The sequence below is a fragment of the Heptranchias perlo genome, chromosome 10 (genome assembly GCF_035084215.1).
Source record: "Heptranchias perlo isolate sHepPer1 chromosome 10, sHepPer1.hap1, whole genome shotgun sequence".
Classification (NCBI taxonomy): Eukaryota; Metazoa; Chordata; class Chondrichthyes; order Hexanchiformes; family Hexanchidae; genus Heptranchias; species Heptranchias perlo.
The window spans coordinates 13,273,133-13,290,972 of record NC_090334.1 but is presented as its reverse complement, the minus strand read 5'-3'; the positions used below and the strand labels follow the sequence as shown (position 1 = coordinate 13,290,972).

General features: G+C 44.1%; 1 protein-coding gene across 4 annotated transcripts in view; it reads right to left on the bottom strand.

Annotated features, from left to right (window-relative positions):
• Positions 1 to 17,840, bottom strand: part of pacs2 (phosphofurin acidic cluster sorting protein 2) — a 255,496-nt gene that overhangs the window by 34,183 nt on the left and 203,473 nt on the right. For 2 of the 4 annotated variants that reach the window (XM_067991238.1, XM_067991239.1), the window contains exons 14-17: positions 14,568 to 14,618; positions 13,431 to 13,535; positions 10,505 to 10,611; positions 5,387 to 5,541 (exon numbers count right to left, since the gene is read on the bottom strand). In XM_067991238.1, the coding sequence (XP_067847339.1) occupies positions 5,387 to 5,541; positions 10,505 to 10,611; positions 13,431 to 13,535; positions 14,568 to 14,618 (418 nt within the window). The remainder of the gene's footprint in view (positions 1 to 5,386; positions 5,542 to 10,504; positions 10,612 to 13,430; positions 13,536 to 14,567; positions 14,619 to 17,840) is intronic. The other 2 variants (XM_067991241.1, XM_067991242.1) reach the window with 1 other exon arrangement.

Genomic DNA, 17,840 nt, shown 5'->3' with positions numbered 1-17,840 from the left:
GAGATCTGACCTGAATTCATACCTTAAAATCACAGCCAACTATCTGTTATTTATTGTAACATATTTCCTCTTTTTTTTCTATTTCTGAAGGGTTTTAATTTCCCTCTTCTACCCTTTCTTGATTTTCATGAAATTTCAAAACTCATAGTACACTTCCAGGTCAGCAGGAATTAGGTACAGAGTAAAGTTGTCTCTATACCATGCACTTAAGCACTCCTAAGTCAGGTACAGGGCAAAAGTGCTTCTACACTGCACAATCAGGGACTTCCATGTATAGCAATGGTTGGATTCAGAGTAAAGCTCCCTCCATACTGCCCCATCAAATACTCTTGGTCAGGTACAGCATGGGTTAGATACAGAGTAAAGCTCCTTCTACACTCTCCAATCAAAGACTCCCAGGTCAGGTACAGCATGGGTTAGATACAGAGTAAAGCTTCTTCTACACTCTCCAATCAAAGACTCCCAGATCAGGTACAGCATGGGTTAGATACAGAGTAAAGCTCCTTCTACATTGCCTCAGTAGTTTTGAACTCTTTCACTGTACTGAGGTGGTATGATATAGGTGAAAGATCAATGAAGAAATATTGGTCCAGATTTTGCTCGATAAACAGTGCCTGAACGACGCACGCTATTAATGTGCAAATCAGCCAGCAACTTGTGGCAAGGAAAAGATACTCCGTGAATTGCGAATCGCCACAAGTTGTTGGCCAATTTGTGCCACTCTGCCGTTAGCTTCACGAAAATGGCATCGCGCCCTTAACCTCCCCGTCATTTGCTGTTGCTGCATTTGCACATTAACTGCCTTTTAAACTCGCCACAGAAAGTTAAGTCTCGTAATTAACAGCGAAAGTACCCTTTTAACGATGTGATAATTGTTAATGACTGTCAATCAACCTCTCTTGCCCAGAAGGTGAACAATTAAATGTGGAGTCTCATTCATTCAGGTCATGAATTGTTGTTGGAAATTTAAAAAATGTCACGTTTAAATTTTAAAATGCTTTTCTTACTGTCTCTTTTTTCTCTCTTTCTTAATCCAATCTATCTTCCCCTCTCTATTTCTCTTTCTGTACCAGATTTTACATTGAATTCACCCGCTCTAATTCACTCTCCTTCTCAGTCCTTCCTCTGTTTATTTCTCAATCGTTAAATCTCATTGGTTAAGGAGATGCACTGTTGGTCCTGTCATTCACCAAGGTCCCAGATGCCCCGTTGCTCTTGCTATGCCATTATCAGCTTGCATTTCCAGCAACTTTGTGGACAAAAACTTTTAAAACTCAAACGTCTATGAACAAGTCTAACTAACAGGGCACGCCGTGAGATGCCCCACTCCAGCAAAATCTGGGCCAGTGTGTTACCAGCAGTGCAGTAATACCTGGTTGTTTTCCTCTTGTGAAGTGCGTAACAAAATACTTCACAAGGTCATAAAACTTAATGGAAAATGAGTAATGCAAAAACAAATAACTAATCTGAACATTTCATAGCCAGATTTATAGGCTACTGTACAACATAGTCCTTTGCAGCTGGATAAAGTAACATCTGCAGCTGGATGCATAGAATCATAGAATCATAGAAGTTACAACATGGAAACAGGCCCTTCGGCCCAACATGTCCATGTCGCCCAGTTTATACCACTAAGCTAGTCCCAATTGCCTGCACTTGGCCCATATCCCTCGATACCCATCTTCCCCATGTAACTGTCCAAATGCTTTTTAAAAGACAAAATTGTACCCGCCTCTACTACTGCCTCTGGCAGCTCGTTCCAGACACTCACCACCCTTTGAGTGAAAAAATTGCCCCTCTGGATCCTTTTGTATCTCTCCCCTCTCACCTTAAATCTGTGCCCCCTCGTTATAGACTCCCCTACCTTTGGGAAAAGATTTTGACTATCGACCTTATCTATGCCCCTCATTATTTTATAGACTTCTATAAGATCACCCCTTAACCTCCTACTCTCCAGGGAATAAAGTCCCAGTCTGTCTAACCTCTCCCTGTAAGTCAAACCATCAAGTCCAGGTAGCATCCTAGTAAATCTTTTCTGCACTCTTTCTAGTTTAATAATATCCTTTCTATAATAGGGTGACCAGAACTGTACACAGTACTCCAAGTGTGGCCTCACCAATGCCCTGTACAACTTCAACAAGACATCCCAACTCCTGCATTCAATGTTCTGACCAATGAAACCAAGCATGCTGAATGCCTTCTTCACCACCCTATCCACCTGTGACTCCACTTTCAAGGAGCTATGAATCTGTACTCCTAGATCTCTTTGTTCTATAACTCTCCCCAACGCCCTACCATTAACGGAGTAGGTCCTGGCCCGATTCGATCTACCAAAATGCATTACCTCACATTTATCTAAATTAAACTCCATCTGCCATTCATCGGCCCACTGGCCCAATTTATCAAGATCCCGTTGCAATCCTAGATAACCTTCTTCACTGTCCACAATGCCACCAATCTTGGTGTCATCTGCAAACTTACTAACCATGCCTCCTAAATTCTCATCCAAATCATTAATATAAATAACAAATAACAGCGGACCCAGCACCGATCCCTGAGGCACACCGCTGGACACAGGCATCCAGTTTGAAAAACAACCCTCGACAACCACCCTCTGTCTTCTGTCGTCAAGCCAATTTTGTATCCAATTGGCTACCTCACCTTGGATCCCATGAGATTTAACCTTATGTAACAACCTACCATGCGGTACCTTGTCAAATGCTTTGCTGAAGTCCATGTAGACCACGTCTACTGCACAGCCCTCATCTATCTTCTTGGTTACCCCTTCAAAAAACTCAATCAAATTCGTGAGACATGATTTTCCTCTCACAAAACCATGCTGACTGTTCCTAATTAGTCCCTGCCTCTCCAAATGCCTGTAGATCCTGTCCCTCAGAATACCCTCTAACAACTTACCCACTACAGATGTCAGGCTCACTGGTCTGTAGTTCCCAGGCTTTTCCCTGCCGCCCTTCTTAAACAAAGGCACAACATTTGCTACCCTCCAATCTTCAGGCACCTCACCTGTAGCGGTGGATGATTCAAATATCTCTGCTAGGGGACCCGCAATTTCCTCCCTAACCTCCCATAACGTCCTGGGATACATTTCATCAGGTCCCGGAGATTTATCTACCTTGATGCGCGTTAAGACTTCCAGCACCTCCCTCTCTGTAATATGTACACTCCTCAAGACATCACTATTTATTTCCCCAAGTTCCCTAACATCCATGCCTTTCTCAACCGTAAATACCGATGTGAAATATTCATTCAGGATCTCACCCATCTCTTGTGGTTCCGCACTTAGATGACCTTGTTGATCCTTAAGAGGCCCTACTCTCTCCCTGGTTACCCTTTTGCCCTTTATGTATTTGTAGAAGCTCTTTGGATTCACCTTTGCCTGATCTGCCAAAGCAATCTCATATCCCCTTTTTGCCCTCCTGATTTCTCTCTTAACTCTACTCCGGCAATCTCTATACTCTTCAAGGGATCCACTTGATCCCAGCTGCCTATGCATGTCATATGCCTCCTTCTTATTTTTGACTAGTGCCTCAATCTCCCGAGTCATCCAAGGTTCCCTACTTCTACCAGCCTTGCCCTTCACTTTATAAGGAATGTGCTTACCCTGAACCCTGGTTAACACACTTTTGAAAGCCTCCCACTTACCAGACGTCCCTTTGCCTGCCAACAGACTCTCCCAATCAACTTCTGAAAGTTCCTGTCTAATACCATCAAAATTGGCCTTTCCCCAATTTAGAATTTTAACTTTTGGGCCAGACCTATCCTTCTCCATAGCTATCTTAAAACTAATGGAATTATGATCACTGGTCCCAAAGTGATCCCTCACTAACACTTCTGTCACCTGCCCTTCCTTATTTCCCAAGAGGAGGTCAAGTTTTGCCCCCTCTCTCGTCGGGCCATCCACATACTGAATGAGAAATTCCTCCTGAATACACTCAACAAATTTCTCTCCATCCAAGCCCCTAATGCTATGGCTGTCCCAGTCAATGTTGGGAAAGTTAAAGTCCCCTACTATTACCACCCTATTTTTCTTGCAGCTGTCTGTAATCTCCTTACATATTTGCTCCTCAATTTCCCATTGACTATTTGGGGGTCTGTAGTACAATCCTATCAAAGTGATCTCTCCCTTCTTATTTTTCAGTTCTACCCATATGGACTCAGCGGGCGAACCCTCGGATATATCCCCTCTCACTACTGCCGTGATGTTCTCCCTAATCAAGAACGCAACTCCCCCTCCTCTCTTACCTCCTGCTCTATCTTTCCTATAGCATCTGTACCCTGGAACATTGAGCTGCCAGTCCTGCCCCTCCCTTAGCCATGTTTCAGTAATAGCTATAACATCCCAGTCCCATGTACCCATCCATGCCCTGAGTTCATCTGCCTTGCCCATCAGACTTCTTGCATTGAAATAAATGCAGTTTAATCTAGACTTCCCTTGGTCTTTGCCCTGCTTTCTCAGACCATCTGTCCGGTCATGTTCTGTACACTCTCCCTTACTGCCTTTTGTTTCTGTCACCACTTTATTTCCCACTGACTTCCTGCATCGGTTCCCATCCCCCTGCCACATTAGTTTAAACCCTCCCCAACAGCACTGGCAAACACTCCCCCTAGGACATTGGTTCCAGTCCTGCCCAGATGCAGACCGTCCAATTTGTACTGGTCCCACCTCCCCCAGAACCGGTTCCAATGGCCCAGGAATTTGAATCCCTCCAGCTTGCACCATCTCTCAAGCCACGTATTCATCTTAGCTATCCTGTCATTCCTACTCTGACTAACCCGTGGCACTGGTAGCAATCCTGAGATTACTACCTTTGCATTCTGCAAAAAGCCTTTATGATTTGAAACGTGAAAATTATGTTGAATTCTGCATCGATTTAAGTTTGATATAGTATAATCACCTCATTGACCAACTCAAATCTCATATTATCGATTATTTTCTCCCCGTCCCCCCCATTATTTTGTTTTGTGCTATTTTCAGTGTTTCTATCGGCTAGAATCAATGCATGACAGAGGACAGGCAGTCAACCTGCTCCTCCATACCAGCCCATGCTGTTTATGGGCTGGCCACTAGAAGGCGCCAACACGAGCCTGAGATGAACCTCTACCATTTGCTCTCAACCTCTGTGGACAGCGCCAAACTCCTGCCTGGTGGTGCTAGGGATGGCATGGCCCAGACCAGGAACTAGCTGATCACCAACACAAATCCCCCCTCTGTTAACCCTCTACCCTTAACACCACCCGCCCAAGCATAAACGATCACTTATAAACCCTTTCTGACTAAAATCAATGTGCAAAACAGACAATTTTAGGTGGAGTGAGTGGGCACATTAAGTATCTTAAGATATTTACAGTTGCAATGTGAACATACCAAGGGGAATGATGAGGAACCTCATGTAGCCAAGCCAGTCGGGAGTCTTGTGCGACAGCTGCTCCACAAAGAGCCGTAGAATAGCGCTTAGGTAATGCTGGGCTCCTGCCACCGTCACTTTAATGGGGTTTGGAGTCTGGGAGTTACAGTTACAGCTGAAAAAAAAGCAGGAACATTTAGCATTATTCAGTGTTTTTGTTTAAAAAGAGAAGTTATGTCCTCCCTTTCTGTGGTCTCTTCATGCTAGGCAATATCCCTGGCTTTAGTCAATGCTCCTCACCACAGCAGCCCAGAATGACTCTCCCATTCTCCTTGTGGGGAAAGTGCCTGGACTTCATTCGGGAACTGGCGGTGCCAGCAAGGCTGTGACGAGTTACACGTCATGCTCCAATACTGCACTACACTGCGCTGAGTTGCAGCAGAATCTTTTGATCACCATTGGGACTTGTCTCATTAACTGTCAGAAAGAACGTGACAAAAGTCTCTGAGTCATTAGCTTGAGTGCGAACAGCAATGAGAGTGAGTATGTTGATAGGCTTGCTACTCTGCGATGATAGTTTCAGAAGTCAGTAAACTTTCAAACAAATATGCTGCTGTACATGGGTGCATGTCTCCAAAAAGGGACATTGACAGATTAAGTGAGTGGGCAAAACTGTGGCAGATGGAGTTTAATGTGAGGAAGAGTGAGGTCATCCACTTTGGACCCAGGAAAGACAGATCAGAGTATTTTCTAAACGGTGTGAAGCTTGGAACTGTGGAGGAGCAGAGAGATTTAGGAGTCAGTGTATAGAAATCACTAAAAGCTTGTGGACAGGTACAAAAAATAATTTAAACAGCTAATGGAGTGTTAGCTTTTATCTCAAGAGGGCTGGAATACAAAGGGGTGGAAGTTATGTTACAGTTATATAAAGCTCTGGTTCGACCCCATTTGGAGTACTGCATTCAGTTCTGGACACCACATCTCAGGAAGGATATATTGGCCTTGGAGGGGGTGCAGCGCAAATTCACCAGAATGATACTGGGGCTAAAAGGGTTAAATTATGAGCACAGGTTGCATAGATTAGGCTTGAATTCCCTTGAACATAGAAGATTAAGGGGTGATCTAATTGAGGCATTAAAGATGATTAAAGGATTTGATAGGATAGAGAGAAACTATTTCCTCTGGTGGGAGAGTCCAGAACAAGGGGACGTAACCTTAAAATTAGAGCTAGGCCATTCAGGGGTGATGTCAGGAAGCACTTTATCACACAAAGGGTAGTGGAAATCTGGAACTCTCTCTCCCAAAAGGCTGTTGAGGCTGAGGGTCAACTGGAAATTTCAAAACTGAGATTGATAGATTTTTGTTAGGGGTATTAAGGGTTACAGAACCAAGGCGGGTAGATTGAGTTAAGATACTGATCGGCTGTGATCTAATTGAATGTCAGAACTGTCAAATCAGCTACAGAAAGCGAAATAAAGAGAGGGTAAGAAAGGTTGAATTAAGAGAGAGATAAAAGGGGCAGAAAGAAAAGTTATCTTTTTTAATGACCAACAATAATTAAAATCTGAAGGAATGAGACTCCACCCTTATTAAAGTTAATTTTCAGTGCCAGAGAGGTTGTTTGGCAGTAATTAAGACTTACTAAGCCTTTAAAAGGGTACTTAACCTTGAAATGACTTGACTTAACTTTTTTTGGTGTGTTTAGTCCGTATCTAGCCGGTAAATACAGGAACTTCACACCATTCAATACATTTGAACGGGGAGCCAGACAGCGAGATGCCGTTTTTGCCCAACTTTTGGAAGAGCGTTGCATTTTGGTGAGCAACTTCGGGAATTCCTCATTTAACTTCTCATGCGCGATCGGTGAAAGTTACTGCCTGATTTGCACATGAATAATGGTGAGAGCTGTTAGCCTCACTGTTATTTTTACAGCAAAATCAGCTCCATTATCAAATGGTATTTTGGGAGATATCTCTACGCTAATTAGCGGAAGGCAGTTGTTCTCATAATGTAACCTGCTGGCTACCTGCAGTCCACCTCCGAGTCTTGGAAGATCTGCTCCATCTGTCCCTGAGCCTCCATTCACAGCCCATCCGTTCCTGGGATACCACCAAATTTGGGATTCAGTGAGGCTCCCTTTCGTTCCACCCAGTGTGGGGAAATTAAGGCAATTCAATCAGAGGGTGGAGCTATCCTCATACCCACACAGCAAGTGAAAGAGCTCTATTAGAGCAGTGAGGCCTATAGCTTTTAAGGGAAGTTTCGGCCTTGTACTTTTTTGATTTCCTTCTCTATGGAGAAGAAGCTGGCTTCGACTCCTTGATTGCATTTAAAAGGAGAATCTCATAATGTGGGTGCAGTATTCTTGGAATGGCCCTTGAACATGGTGCTGCTTGGGATTGTGGCCCTCAACACAAAGCTAGTCAAAAGCACTGATTGACAACGTAATAAAGGAAGTAGTGACGTAAGCCCTCAATGCATCATTCCATGCAACGGATCCCGAAGACAAATATTACCAGGCTCTTTCCAGTTTCAGATAGCTGGAAAAATGGTTACATCATACCAGACTCATCTTACGGTGTCAGCTGTGGCTTGGTTGGTACCTCTCTCGCCTTTGAGACAGAAGGTCATGGGTTCAAGTCCCACTTCAAAGATTTGAGCACATAACCCAGGCTGGCACTCAAGTGCAGTACTGAGGGAGTAAAACTGAGACTTCGTCTGCCCTCTCTGGTGGATGTAAAAGATCCAGGCCAACATTTATCCCTCAACCAACACCTAAAACGGATGATCTGACCATTTATTTTATTGCACAGTGGCCGGCTCTCATTTCGTTCCTCACCCAAGCGTGAGCCTAGTCTGAGTGTCAGCAATGCAATTGACAGTGGAGGGCATCATAGTCAAGTCCTAACCCATCCTCACCAATATCTTCATGCACACACTTGCAAGCGGGTGATCAACAGATATGATCAGGAGTAGAAACCCTGGTTGATTTTTGTCCCCTCACTAGCCCAGGGATGCGGAGGCCAATTGTAATTGTCCCACTGCCAACTTGGTTAAGATCAACTAGCGCAAAACACAACGGAAATTAAACGTGGGGGCTTTCTGGTCCAGTATCAGTTGACTGATTTTGTTGGCATATTTAGATCTACCATCGCAGAGCATTTCTGATTGGAGCGCCCTGAATAAGGAGTTAACTCTGAAGTTAGGAAGAAACGCCCTCAGATATCTGAATTATAACGAAAGAAAAAAAATGCCTGTGACTGATTTTAACTGACCGATCACACTGATAGTGGTGACAATATGAAGAATATGATGAATATGTATCTATATAGTGTCTTTACCATTGGAATACCTCAAATCACTTGACAGAAAGAAGTGCAGTGAATGTCGTTATATAGGCAAACAAGGAAGCCATTCTGCACCAGGTTGAGGGAAGAATGTTGGCCAGGACCTTGAGCTGACCCCTTGTGCTTCTTCAAAGCAGAAGGCAAGACCTCGGTTTAACATGTCATCGAAAAGATGGCACTTTAGCACTCCATCCACATCAGCCCAGGTTACGTGTTTGTGGCCTCGTGCAGGGCTCACATCCACTTTAATCCAGAGGTATGAGTTTTGCTGACTGAGCCAAGAAGGTAGAACTGCTATCGGCAGGTGCAAAGAAGAGCCAGACCCTTCCCCAAAGGGAAGGAGGCTGCGCCCACATTTCTCTGAAAGCCAGCTAAATACAGACACTTGGGGGGACAAGAGGCAAATCTTTAACCTGTCCTCTCAGCAAGGGAAAGGTGTGGGGACACAACAGGAGGAAAAAGAAAGTAAAACTAAATTACATTAAAAAGGATAGGAACATAGAAACATAGAAAATAGGAGCAAGAGTAGGCCATTCGGGCCTGCTCCGCCATTCAAAATGATCATGGCTGATCGTCTAACTCAGTACCCTGTTCCCGCTTTTTCCTCATATCCCTTGATCCCTTTAGCATTAAGAAATATATATATCTTCTTCTTGAATACATCTAATGACTTGGCCTCCACTGCCTTCTGTGGTAGAGAATTCCATAGGTTCACCACCCTCTGGGTGAAGAAAGTTCTCCTCATCTCGGTTCCAAATGGCCTACTCCGTTTCCTGAGACTGTGACCCCTGGTCCTGGATTCCCCAGCCATCGGGAACATCCTCCCTGCATCTAGTCTGTCTGGTCCTTCTAGAATTTTATATGTTTCGATGAGATCACCTCTCATTCTTCTAAACTCTAGTGAATACAGGCCTAGTCGACCCAATCTCTCCTCACACGTCAGTCCTGCCATCCCAGGAATCAGTCTGGTAAACCTTTGTTGCACCCCCTCCATGGCAAGGACATCCTTCCTCAGATAAGGAGACCAAAACTGCACACAATACTCCAGATGTGGTCTCACCAAGGCCCTGTATAACTGCAGTAAGACATCCCTGCTCCTGTACTCAAATCCTCGGAACGGGCGGATAGCGACGGACTCCAAGGGGTTCAGATGGATGAATACAGAGCTCTGTAAATGGGATTATTTTGAAAAATATAATTTTTTCCCCCTGGAACTAAGCATTTCAAGTACTTACCACAAGATTGCCCATGGCTTCAAGAGCAGACATCTATAAAGCATAGCACAGCCTCTCCCTTATCAGGGATTTAGTGAATTTGCAACAGCGTATGGGAGGGCTGGTTGTATACGGATCAAACATATACCTACTAGGGCGGCTCGTATAGACCAAGTTCAATATATACAATGTACACGTATGCACATACACACTCTCTCATGTACATATACATACTCAAGTGTATACATACATACACACAGCCAGTGTGGAGCATAAACCTGCATAGACCAGTTTGGGGACACACACACACACGACGTGGAGCATAAACACCGGCATAGACCAGTAGGGCCGAATGGCCTGTTTCTGTGCTGTAGTTTCGTTATAATTTGATGTAACAAACACCCCCCCCCACCCACACACACACATATGCACACATGCAGGCATATATAAATGCATACACATGCAGATACATACGCACATACATACACACATATACACATTCCCCTGTATACATGCGTATGTATAGCACACAAAATGATAATCAATGACCATAATAACCAAGAATGTTCTAACTCACAAGCGTTGTATCCTGGAGACGATGGTAGTGAACGCTGCTTGTATATCTGCAGAAGAACACGTGCACACGATTGGGAGGTTGTGTTTCTGTAGTAACTCTGACACATACTGTAAGGCAGTAAAGTATCATTAAACAGCTATCCTTTTCTCTTATCGAGTCTCAGAGCCACAGTCTCAATATTAATTACCGAGCTCGGCACAGTGGCAAACCAAGAATGCGGCTCGGGTGAACATGCTGAATGAAAGGGCGACATTGGGTGAAAAAAAATCAGAATCAGTCAACTGGAGCATCTTTCACACATCCACTAGTGGCAGAGGATTAGGAGCTAAGGGAATAGCACATTCTGTTTTTTGCTTTATAGGTTCTTGGGAAGTGGGCAACACTTGCAAAGCTGCATTTTATTGCCCAACCTTAATTAGCCTGAGAGTGTTAAGAGCCAACCACGGACTGACTGGGTAGGGGTTCACAAGCTTAGCCCTCCCTGAAGTACATTAGTGAACCAGTTGGGTTTCTACAACCATCCAGCAGCTTTTATGGTCATTTTTACTGGTGCCAGCCCACAAATTACCAGATTTATTGAATTCAATTTGCCCTGCTGGGATTTGAGCTCACAATCTCTGGGTCACTAGTCCAATTCTATAACCACTGGGCTACAGTACCCCTGTTGGATAACAAAAGGGGGAAATGTAAAAGAAAATAAAATAAGCCTCTCCACCACATGGGTGACAGGTAACATCACCATCTCTGAGCCATACAGACCAGGAAGGTCCCAGGTTCAATCTTCAGTCTGCAATTGGGTGCTACATTTGGCGACAGCATCCCTGAATTAGGGAAGAGAAAAGCTGGCCAGGGTTGTCATTCCTGATCACTATCCACTGATCCCTGTTTGAAGTGGAGGACAGGATTTGGCTCTTAATTGCAACGTGGTCCATAGTCAGATAGCCTGTTGACACGTGCGGTCAAGGCTATCTGACTATGGACCATTCAGCCTCCGATCTTCGGGTAAGCGTTCTCCAAGGCGGCCTTCGAGACACACGACAACGCAAAATCGTCGAGCAGAAATTGATAGCCAAGTTCCGCACCCATGAGGACGGCCTCAACTGGGATCTTGGGTTCATGTCACGCTACATGTAACCCCACCTGACGTAGAGTCATCCAGACTCAAGTCGTAGTTGGCTTGTTCTCCGTACACAGATGCAGCCGGACCTGCTGCGATTTCCAGCGAAAAAAGTTATCTGTTTTCAATACAAACCCCAGCATCTGCTACATTTGACCCCTTGTGACCCCACCTCAGTATTCTTGGATGTAATGTTTTCCTGACTAACCTGTTTGAACACCATTCACTCCTTTGATTGCTGTGATTATCTCTCTGCCGAGGTGTGATAAAGGGCAGTTAGAAAGATTATCTGTAATCACCAGGCATTGTTCTCTGACTATATATGCTGTGCCTTTATGCATCTCTTCACTTCACCTGACGAAGGAGCAAAGCTCCGAAAGCTTGTGATTTTAAATAAAGCTGTTGGACCATAACCTGGTGTTGTGCGACTCCTTACATTTAAAAACTACATCATTGGTTGTAAAAGAGTAGTCACTGTCATAATGTGGGAAACGCGGCAGCCAATTTGCGCACAGCAAGGTCCCACAAACAGCAATGAAATAAAAGACCAGATCATCTGTTTTAGGTGTTGGTTGAGGGATAAATGTTAGCCAGTACACCAGGAGAACCCCATGCTCCTCCTCGAATAGTGCCATGGGATCTTTTACGTCCACCTGAGAGGGCAGATGGAGGTCTCGGTTTAACGGCTCATCCGAGAGACACCACCTCCGACAGTGCAGCACTCCCTCAGTACTGCTCTGAAGTGTAGTCACTGTTTTTTTTTTTTTTTTATTCGTTCACGGGATGTGGGCGTCGCTGGCAAGGCCAGCATTTATTGCCCATCCCTAATTGCCCTTGAGAAGGTGGTGGTGAGCCGCCTTCTTGAAGCGCGCAGTCCGTGTGGTGACGGTTCTCCCACAGTGCTGTTAGGAAGGGAGTTCCAGGATTTTGACCCAGCGACAATGAAGGAACGGCGATATATTTCCAAGTCGGGATGGTGTGTGACTTGGAGGGGAACGTGCAGGTGGTGTTGTTCCCATGCGCCTGCTGCCCTTGTCCTTCTAGGTGGTAGAGGTCGCGGGTTTGGGAGGTGCTGTCGAAGAAGCCTTGGCGAGTTGCTGCAATGCATCCTGTGGATGGTGCACACTGCAGCCACAGTGCGCCGATGGTGAAGGGAGTGAATGTTTAGGGTGGTGGATGGGGTGCCAATCAAGCGGGCTGCTTTATCTTGGATGGTGTCGAGCTTCTTGAGTGTTGTTGGAGCTGCACTCATCCAGGCAAGTGGAGAGTATTCCATCACACTCCTGACTTGTGCCTTGTAGATGGTGGAAAGGCTTTGGGGAGTCAGGAGGTGAGTCACTCGCCGCAGAATACCCAGCCTCTGACCTGCTCTCGTAGCCACAGTATTTATATGGCTGGTCCAGTTAAGTTTCTGGTCAATGGTGACCCCCAGGATGTTGATGGTGGGGGATTCGGCGATGGTAATGCCGTTGAATGTCAAGGGGAGGTGGTTCGACTCTCTCTTGTTGGAGATGGTCATTGCCTGGCACTTATCTGGCGCGAATGTTACTTGCCACTTATGAGCCCAAGCCTGGATGTTGTCCAGGTCTTGCTGCATGCAGGCTCGGACTGCTTCATTATCTGAGGGGTTGCGAATGGAACTGAACACTGTGCAGTCATCAGCAAACATCCCCATTTCTGACCTTATGATGGAGGGAAGGTCATTGATGAAGCAGCTGAAGATGGTTGGGCCGAGGACACTGCCCTGAGGAACTCCTGCAGCAATGTAGGAAAATCTGGTAGAAGCATGCCCCATGGATTGGTACGTACCTGTCCCTGCCAGTCTGATGTATTGATCAGAATTATGTTTTCCGGCAACTGCTCGTCTGAAATTAGGATGTGATTCAACTGGTCATAGACGGTTTTCCGAGGGATCTGCAGCAACAAACAGAGAATGCAAACACTGGTAACGCAGACAAGTTTTTGGTGCGTATTTTACCAGATTGAGCCAAAGTCAATGCAAAATGAGCTGGGCACTTGGATACGAACCGGGCTTTGACACTTCAAAGCTTTAATCATTTAATATGACCTCGGACATTCATGTATTAGGTTTCAATGTTCCGTTAAAGAAAAGAAACTGCAAACAAGGAAATATAAAATAAAAACAGCAAGTGCTGAAGATGCACAGGTGGTCAGTCAGTTTTAGAAAATGAAAGGAAAGTCTCCATTTCAGATGGAGACCCTTCATCAGAACAGTCACGGCCAAAAGCCTCAACCCTTTGTGCTCTTTCATATGCTGACTTACTTGATGTGCATTTGCAGCATTTCCAGTTTTGACTTTCTACTGCCAGACCCAATCCCTCTCGCCTCCATCTATCCCCCCACACCGCCCCCCAAAAATCAGGTAGTATTCATATTCCAGAAATGTACATTTAAATTTTACTCTAAGAAATGTCCAAAGTTTTGAAGACATCACCCTGCCCTCTCCCAAAAAAGTTGTCTTACTAGCACGGTGTTGAAGGAGAGAATTTGAGAGTCAATCGGGATTCTGCCACTTCTCATCGAACCTCATCATAGTACACCGCTTAAACACATACACCTTGTAGCTACTTGTGATTGTTCCTCCAATATGTATGGAATATAGAGGCCTGAATTTAAGTTGGCTCTAAGTATACAATAATAGAAGGCAGAGAGCGAATTGCAAAGCAGCGACATTTACCGAGCTAAATTCATGGTTTACATCACCTGAGTCCCGATAAATGAGTAACTGCCGTGAACTTAACTCGTTACTCTTTGGCATATTTAGTCAAAAAAAAAGCTTCAGTGGAATAGTCACAAATTTAAAACGCTTCTATTGCTCCTGTTTTGCCAGGCCTAAACTTTATTTCGACTTGTGAAAATCTTTATATTAAAAAGTTTCTTTTTTAAAAAAAACATATGCAGATAAAAGATTCACCGCTCACTTACTTGAGTGAACGCGGCTCTCTTCACGCTGTTCAGCAATGTCAGAGTAGTGCCCTTTGAAGTCAAGGGATGAAGGTTAGCAGTCATACAATTTTGAATATAAAATGAGTGGCAAAAAGGGGAGTAAATAAGGTTTGGCTGGGCATTTTTTTTATTAAAAAGGGAGGATATATTACTCTTTTTACTACATATCACACAAAACACCAGTTAGTATTAGAACTTCGCAGCAGGGTAAACTCACCCCATCTCCCCTGTATCACTCCAGCTTGCACTTGCACAGAATATATTTAAGGGCTGCATTTTCTTTCCCAGAATAATCAAAATTTCTGAACATAATCACAATTGGAACCCAGCGTATGGTCACTCAACAATTTTTTGGGGGTGCGGGGTCCATAAATTCACTCTATTTCTCCGCAGGACTCACCCCTCCCTACTATTGAAACTGTTCACCAATTCAGGTACTTCTTTGTGTTTTTTTTTTCACCCCTTAAAATCTGCAATATTGCTCAGTAACTGTACAGTGGAACCGTGCATCAGATATGGCGGGAGGAGTTTGTGAGCAGAGGCCAACCATGAGGGAAGGAGCGAAAAAGTAAACTATGATGAGAGTGAGCAACCCCACACATGTACTTCCCAGCAGAAATGGCAGAGATTGAAGAGCTAGTGACTGGGAATGAGTTGTGGTGTGGAGAGATCTATGGGTAGGAAGCATAGATCAACCAAGGAAAGTCAGTCAAAAGGTCATTCTGCCCATCCAGACCCTCCCATCCTAGCAAGCCATGGCTCAGCGCCCCCGCTCTTATTTCTGAGTCAGAAGGTTGTGGGTTAAAGTCCTATTCCAGAGACTTGAGCATATAGTCTAGGCTGACACTTCAGTGCAGTACAGAGGGAGTGCTGCAATGTCGGATGAGATGTTAAACCGAGGCCCCGTCTGCCCTCTCGAGTGGACGTAAAAGATGCCATGGCACTACTTTTTAGAAGAGCGGGGGAGTTTTCCCCAGTATCCCGGCCAATATTTATCCCTCAACCAACATCGCGAAAAACACATTATCTGGTCGTTATCGCACTGTTTTCCGGAGCAATATGTTCTAGAACCAACAGGTCATACTAGATTTAGTGATGAGTAATAAGCCAGAATTAGTTAATAATCCAGCAATAAGGGAACATTTATCTATCAGTGATCATAATATGATTGAATTCATTGTTAGGTTTGAAAAAAAGAAACTTAACACAGTTACTAAGATTCTAGATTTTGGTAAGGCTAGCTTTAACAGGATGAGACAGAGACTGACGACAGGAAACTGGTCAGAACTGTTATCAGGTAAAACTGCAGATGAACAGTGGGAGGTGTCCAAAAAAAGAATTTAGCTTAATACAGGACCAGTATACACCCCTAAGGGGTAAGAGCTCTACTTTCCAAATAAAACAACCATGGTCGACAAAAGAGGTGAAAGATAACATAAAACTAAAGGAAAGAGCATACAAAAGTGCAAAGAATAGTGTAGATCCAGGAGACTGGGAGAGATATAAAGAACAGCAAAGGAAGACAAAAAAGATAGTAAGAGCTGTAAAAAGGGAATACAAAGAGAAACTTGCGAGGGATATCAAGATTAACACAAAAAGTTTTTACAATTAAATTAGAAGAGAAAGGGTAGTCAAGGCCCTTCAAAAACAAATGTGGGTGAAAATAAGGAAATGGCAGACTTGTTGAATAATTACTTTGTGTCAGTCTTCACAGCAGAGGAAGAGGATAATATACCTGACATTCCAGGGAAACTAATAATGAATCAAGGACGGGAACTCATTAAAGTTAACACAAGCAAGAAAACAGTATTAGAAAAATAATGGTACCAAAGACTGACAAATCCCCAGGACCTGATGGTTTCCACCCCAGGGTTTTAAAGGAAGTAGGTGAGGAAACTGCAGATGCTTAGGCATAATCTTCCAAAGCGCTCTCAATTCAGGAATTGTCCCTTTAGATTGGAAAATTGCAAACGTAACTCCACTGTTTAAGAATGGTGAGAGAGAGAAACCAGGAAATTATAGACCTGTTAGTCTAACATCTGTTGTGGGGAGGTTATTGGAATCTATAATTAAGGGCAGAGTGACTGAGCACTTAGAGAAATTTGAGCTGATTAGAGAGAGCCAACATGGATTTGTAAAGGGTAGGTCTTGTCTAATGAACCTGATTGAATTTTTTGAGGAAGTAACAGTAGTAGACAGGGGAATGTCTATGGGTGTAGTTTATATGGACTTCCTGAAGGCACTCAATAAGGTTACACATAACTGACTGTTAGCTAAAATTAAAGTTCATGGAACTGAAGTCAAATTATTGACCTGGTCAGGCAGTAGAAGACAGACAGACTCGAATTGGAAGGAAGTTATTAGTGGTGTCCCATAAGTATCTGTGATGGGGCCTAAACGTAAGAACACAAGAAATAGGAGCAGGAGTAGGCCATACGGCCCCACAAGCCTGCCCCTCCATTCAATAAGACCATGGCTGATCTTCGACCTCAACTGCACTTTCCCGCCCAATCCCCATATCCCTTGATTCTCTTAGAGTCCAAAAATCTTTCGCTCTCAGTCTTGAATGTACTCAACGACTGAGCATCCACAGCCCTCTGGGGTAGAGAATTCCAAATAGTCACGACCCTCTGAGTGAAGAAATTCTTCCACATCTCAATCCTAAATGTCCAACCCCTTATCCTGAGACTGTGTCCCCTAGTTCTAGACTCGCCAGCCAGGGGAAACATCCTCTCAGCATCTACCATGTCAAGCCCTCTGAGAATGTTATACATTTCAATGAGATCGACTCTCATTCTTCTAAACTTGAGAGAATAGACCCAATCTACTCAATCTTTCCTCATAAGACAACACTCTCATCCCACGATAATCCAACTATTAACTATATTTATTAATGACTTACATAACACAATAGAGAGCCATATATCCATGCTGATGACACAAAGATTGGCACAGTAAGTAGTGTAGACAGGGGCATAAAATTACAGACATTGATAGATTAAGTGAGTGGGCCAAAACTATGGCAGATGGATTTCAATGCTGGTAAGTCTGAGGTCATCCATTTTGGACCAAAAGGGGTAGACCCAATAATGTTTTAAATGATGAAAAGCTAGGAACAGCAGAGGTCCAAAGTGATTTAGGAGCCCATGTGCACAGATCACTAAAATGTTGTAGTCAGGTACAAAAAATAATCAAAAAGGCTAATGGAATGTTAGCCTTTATAACTAGAGGGCTAGAATATAAAGGGGAGGA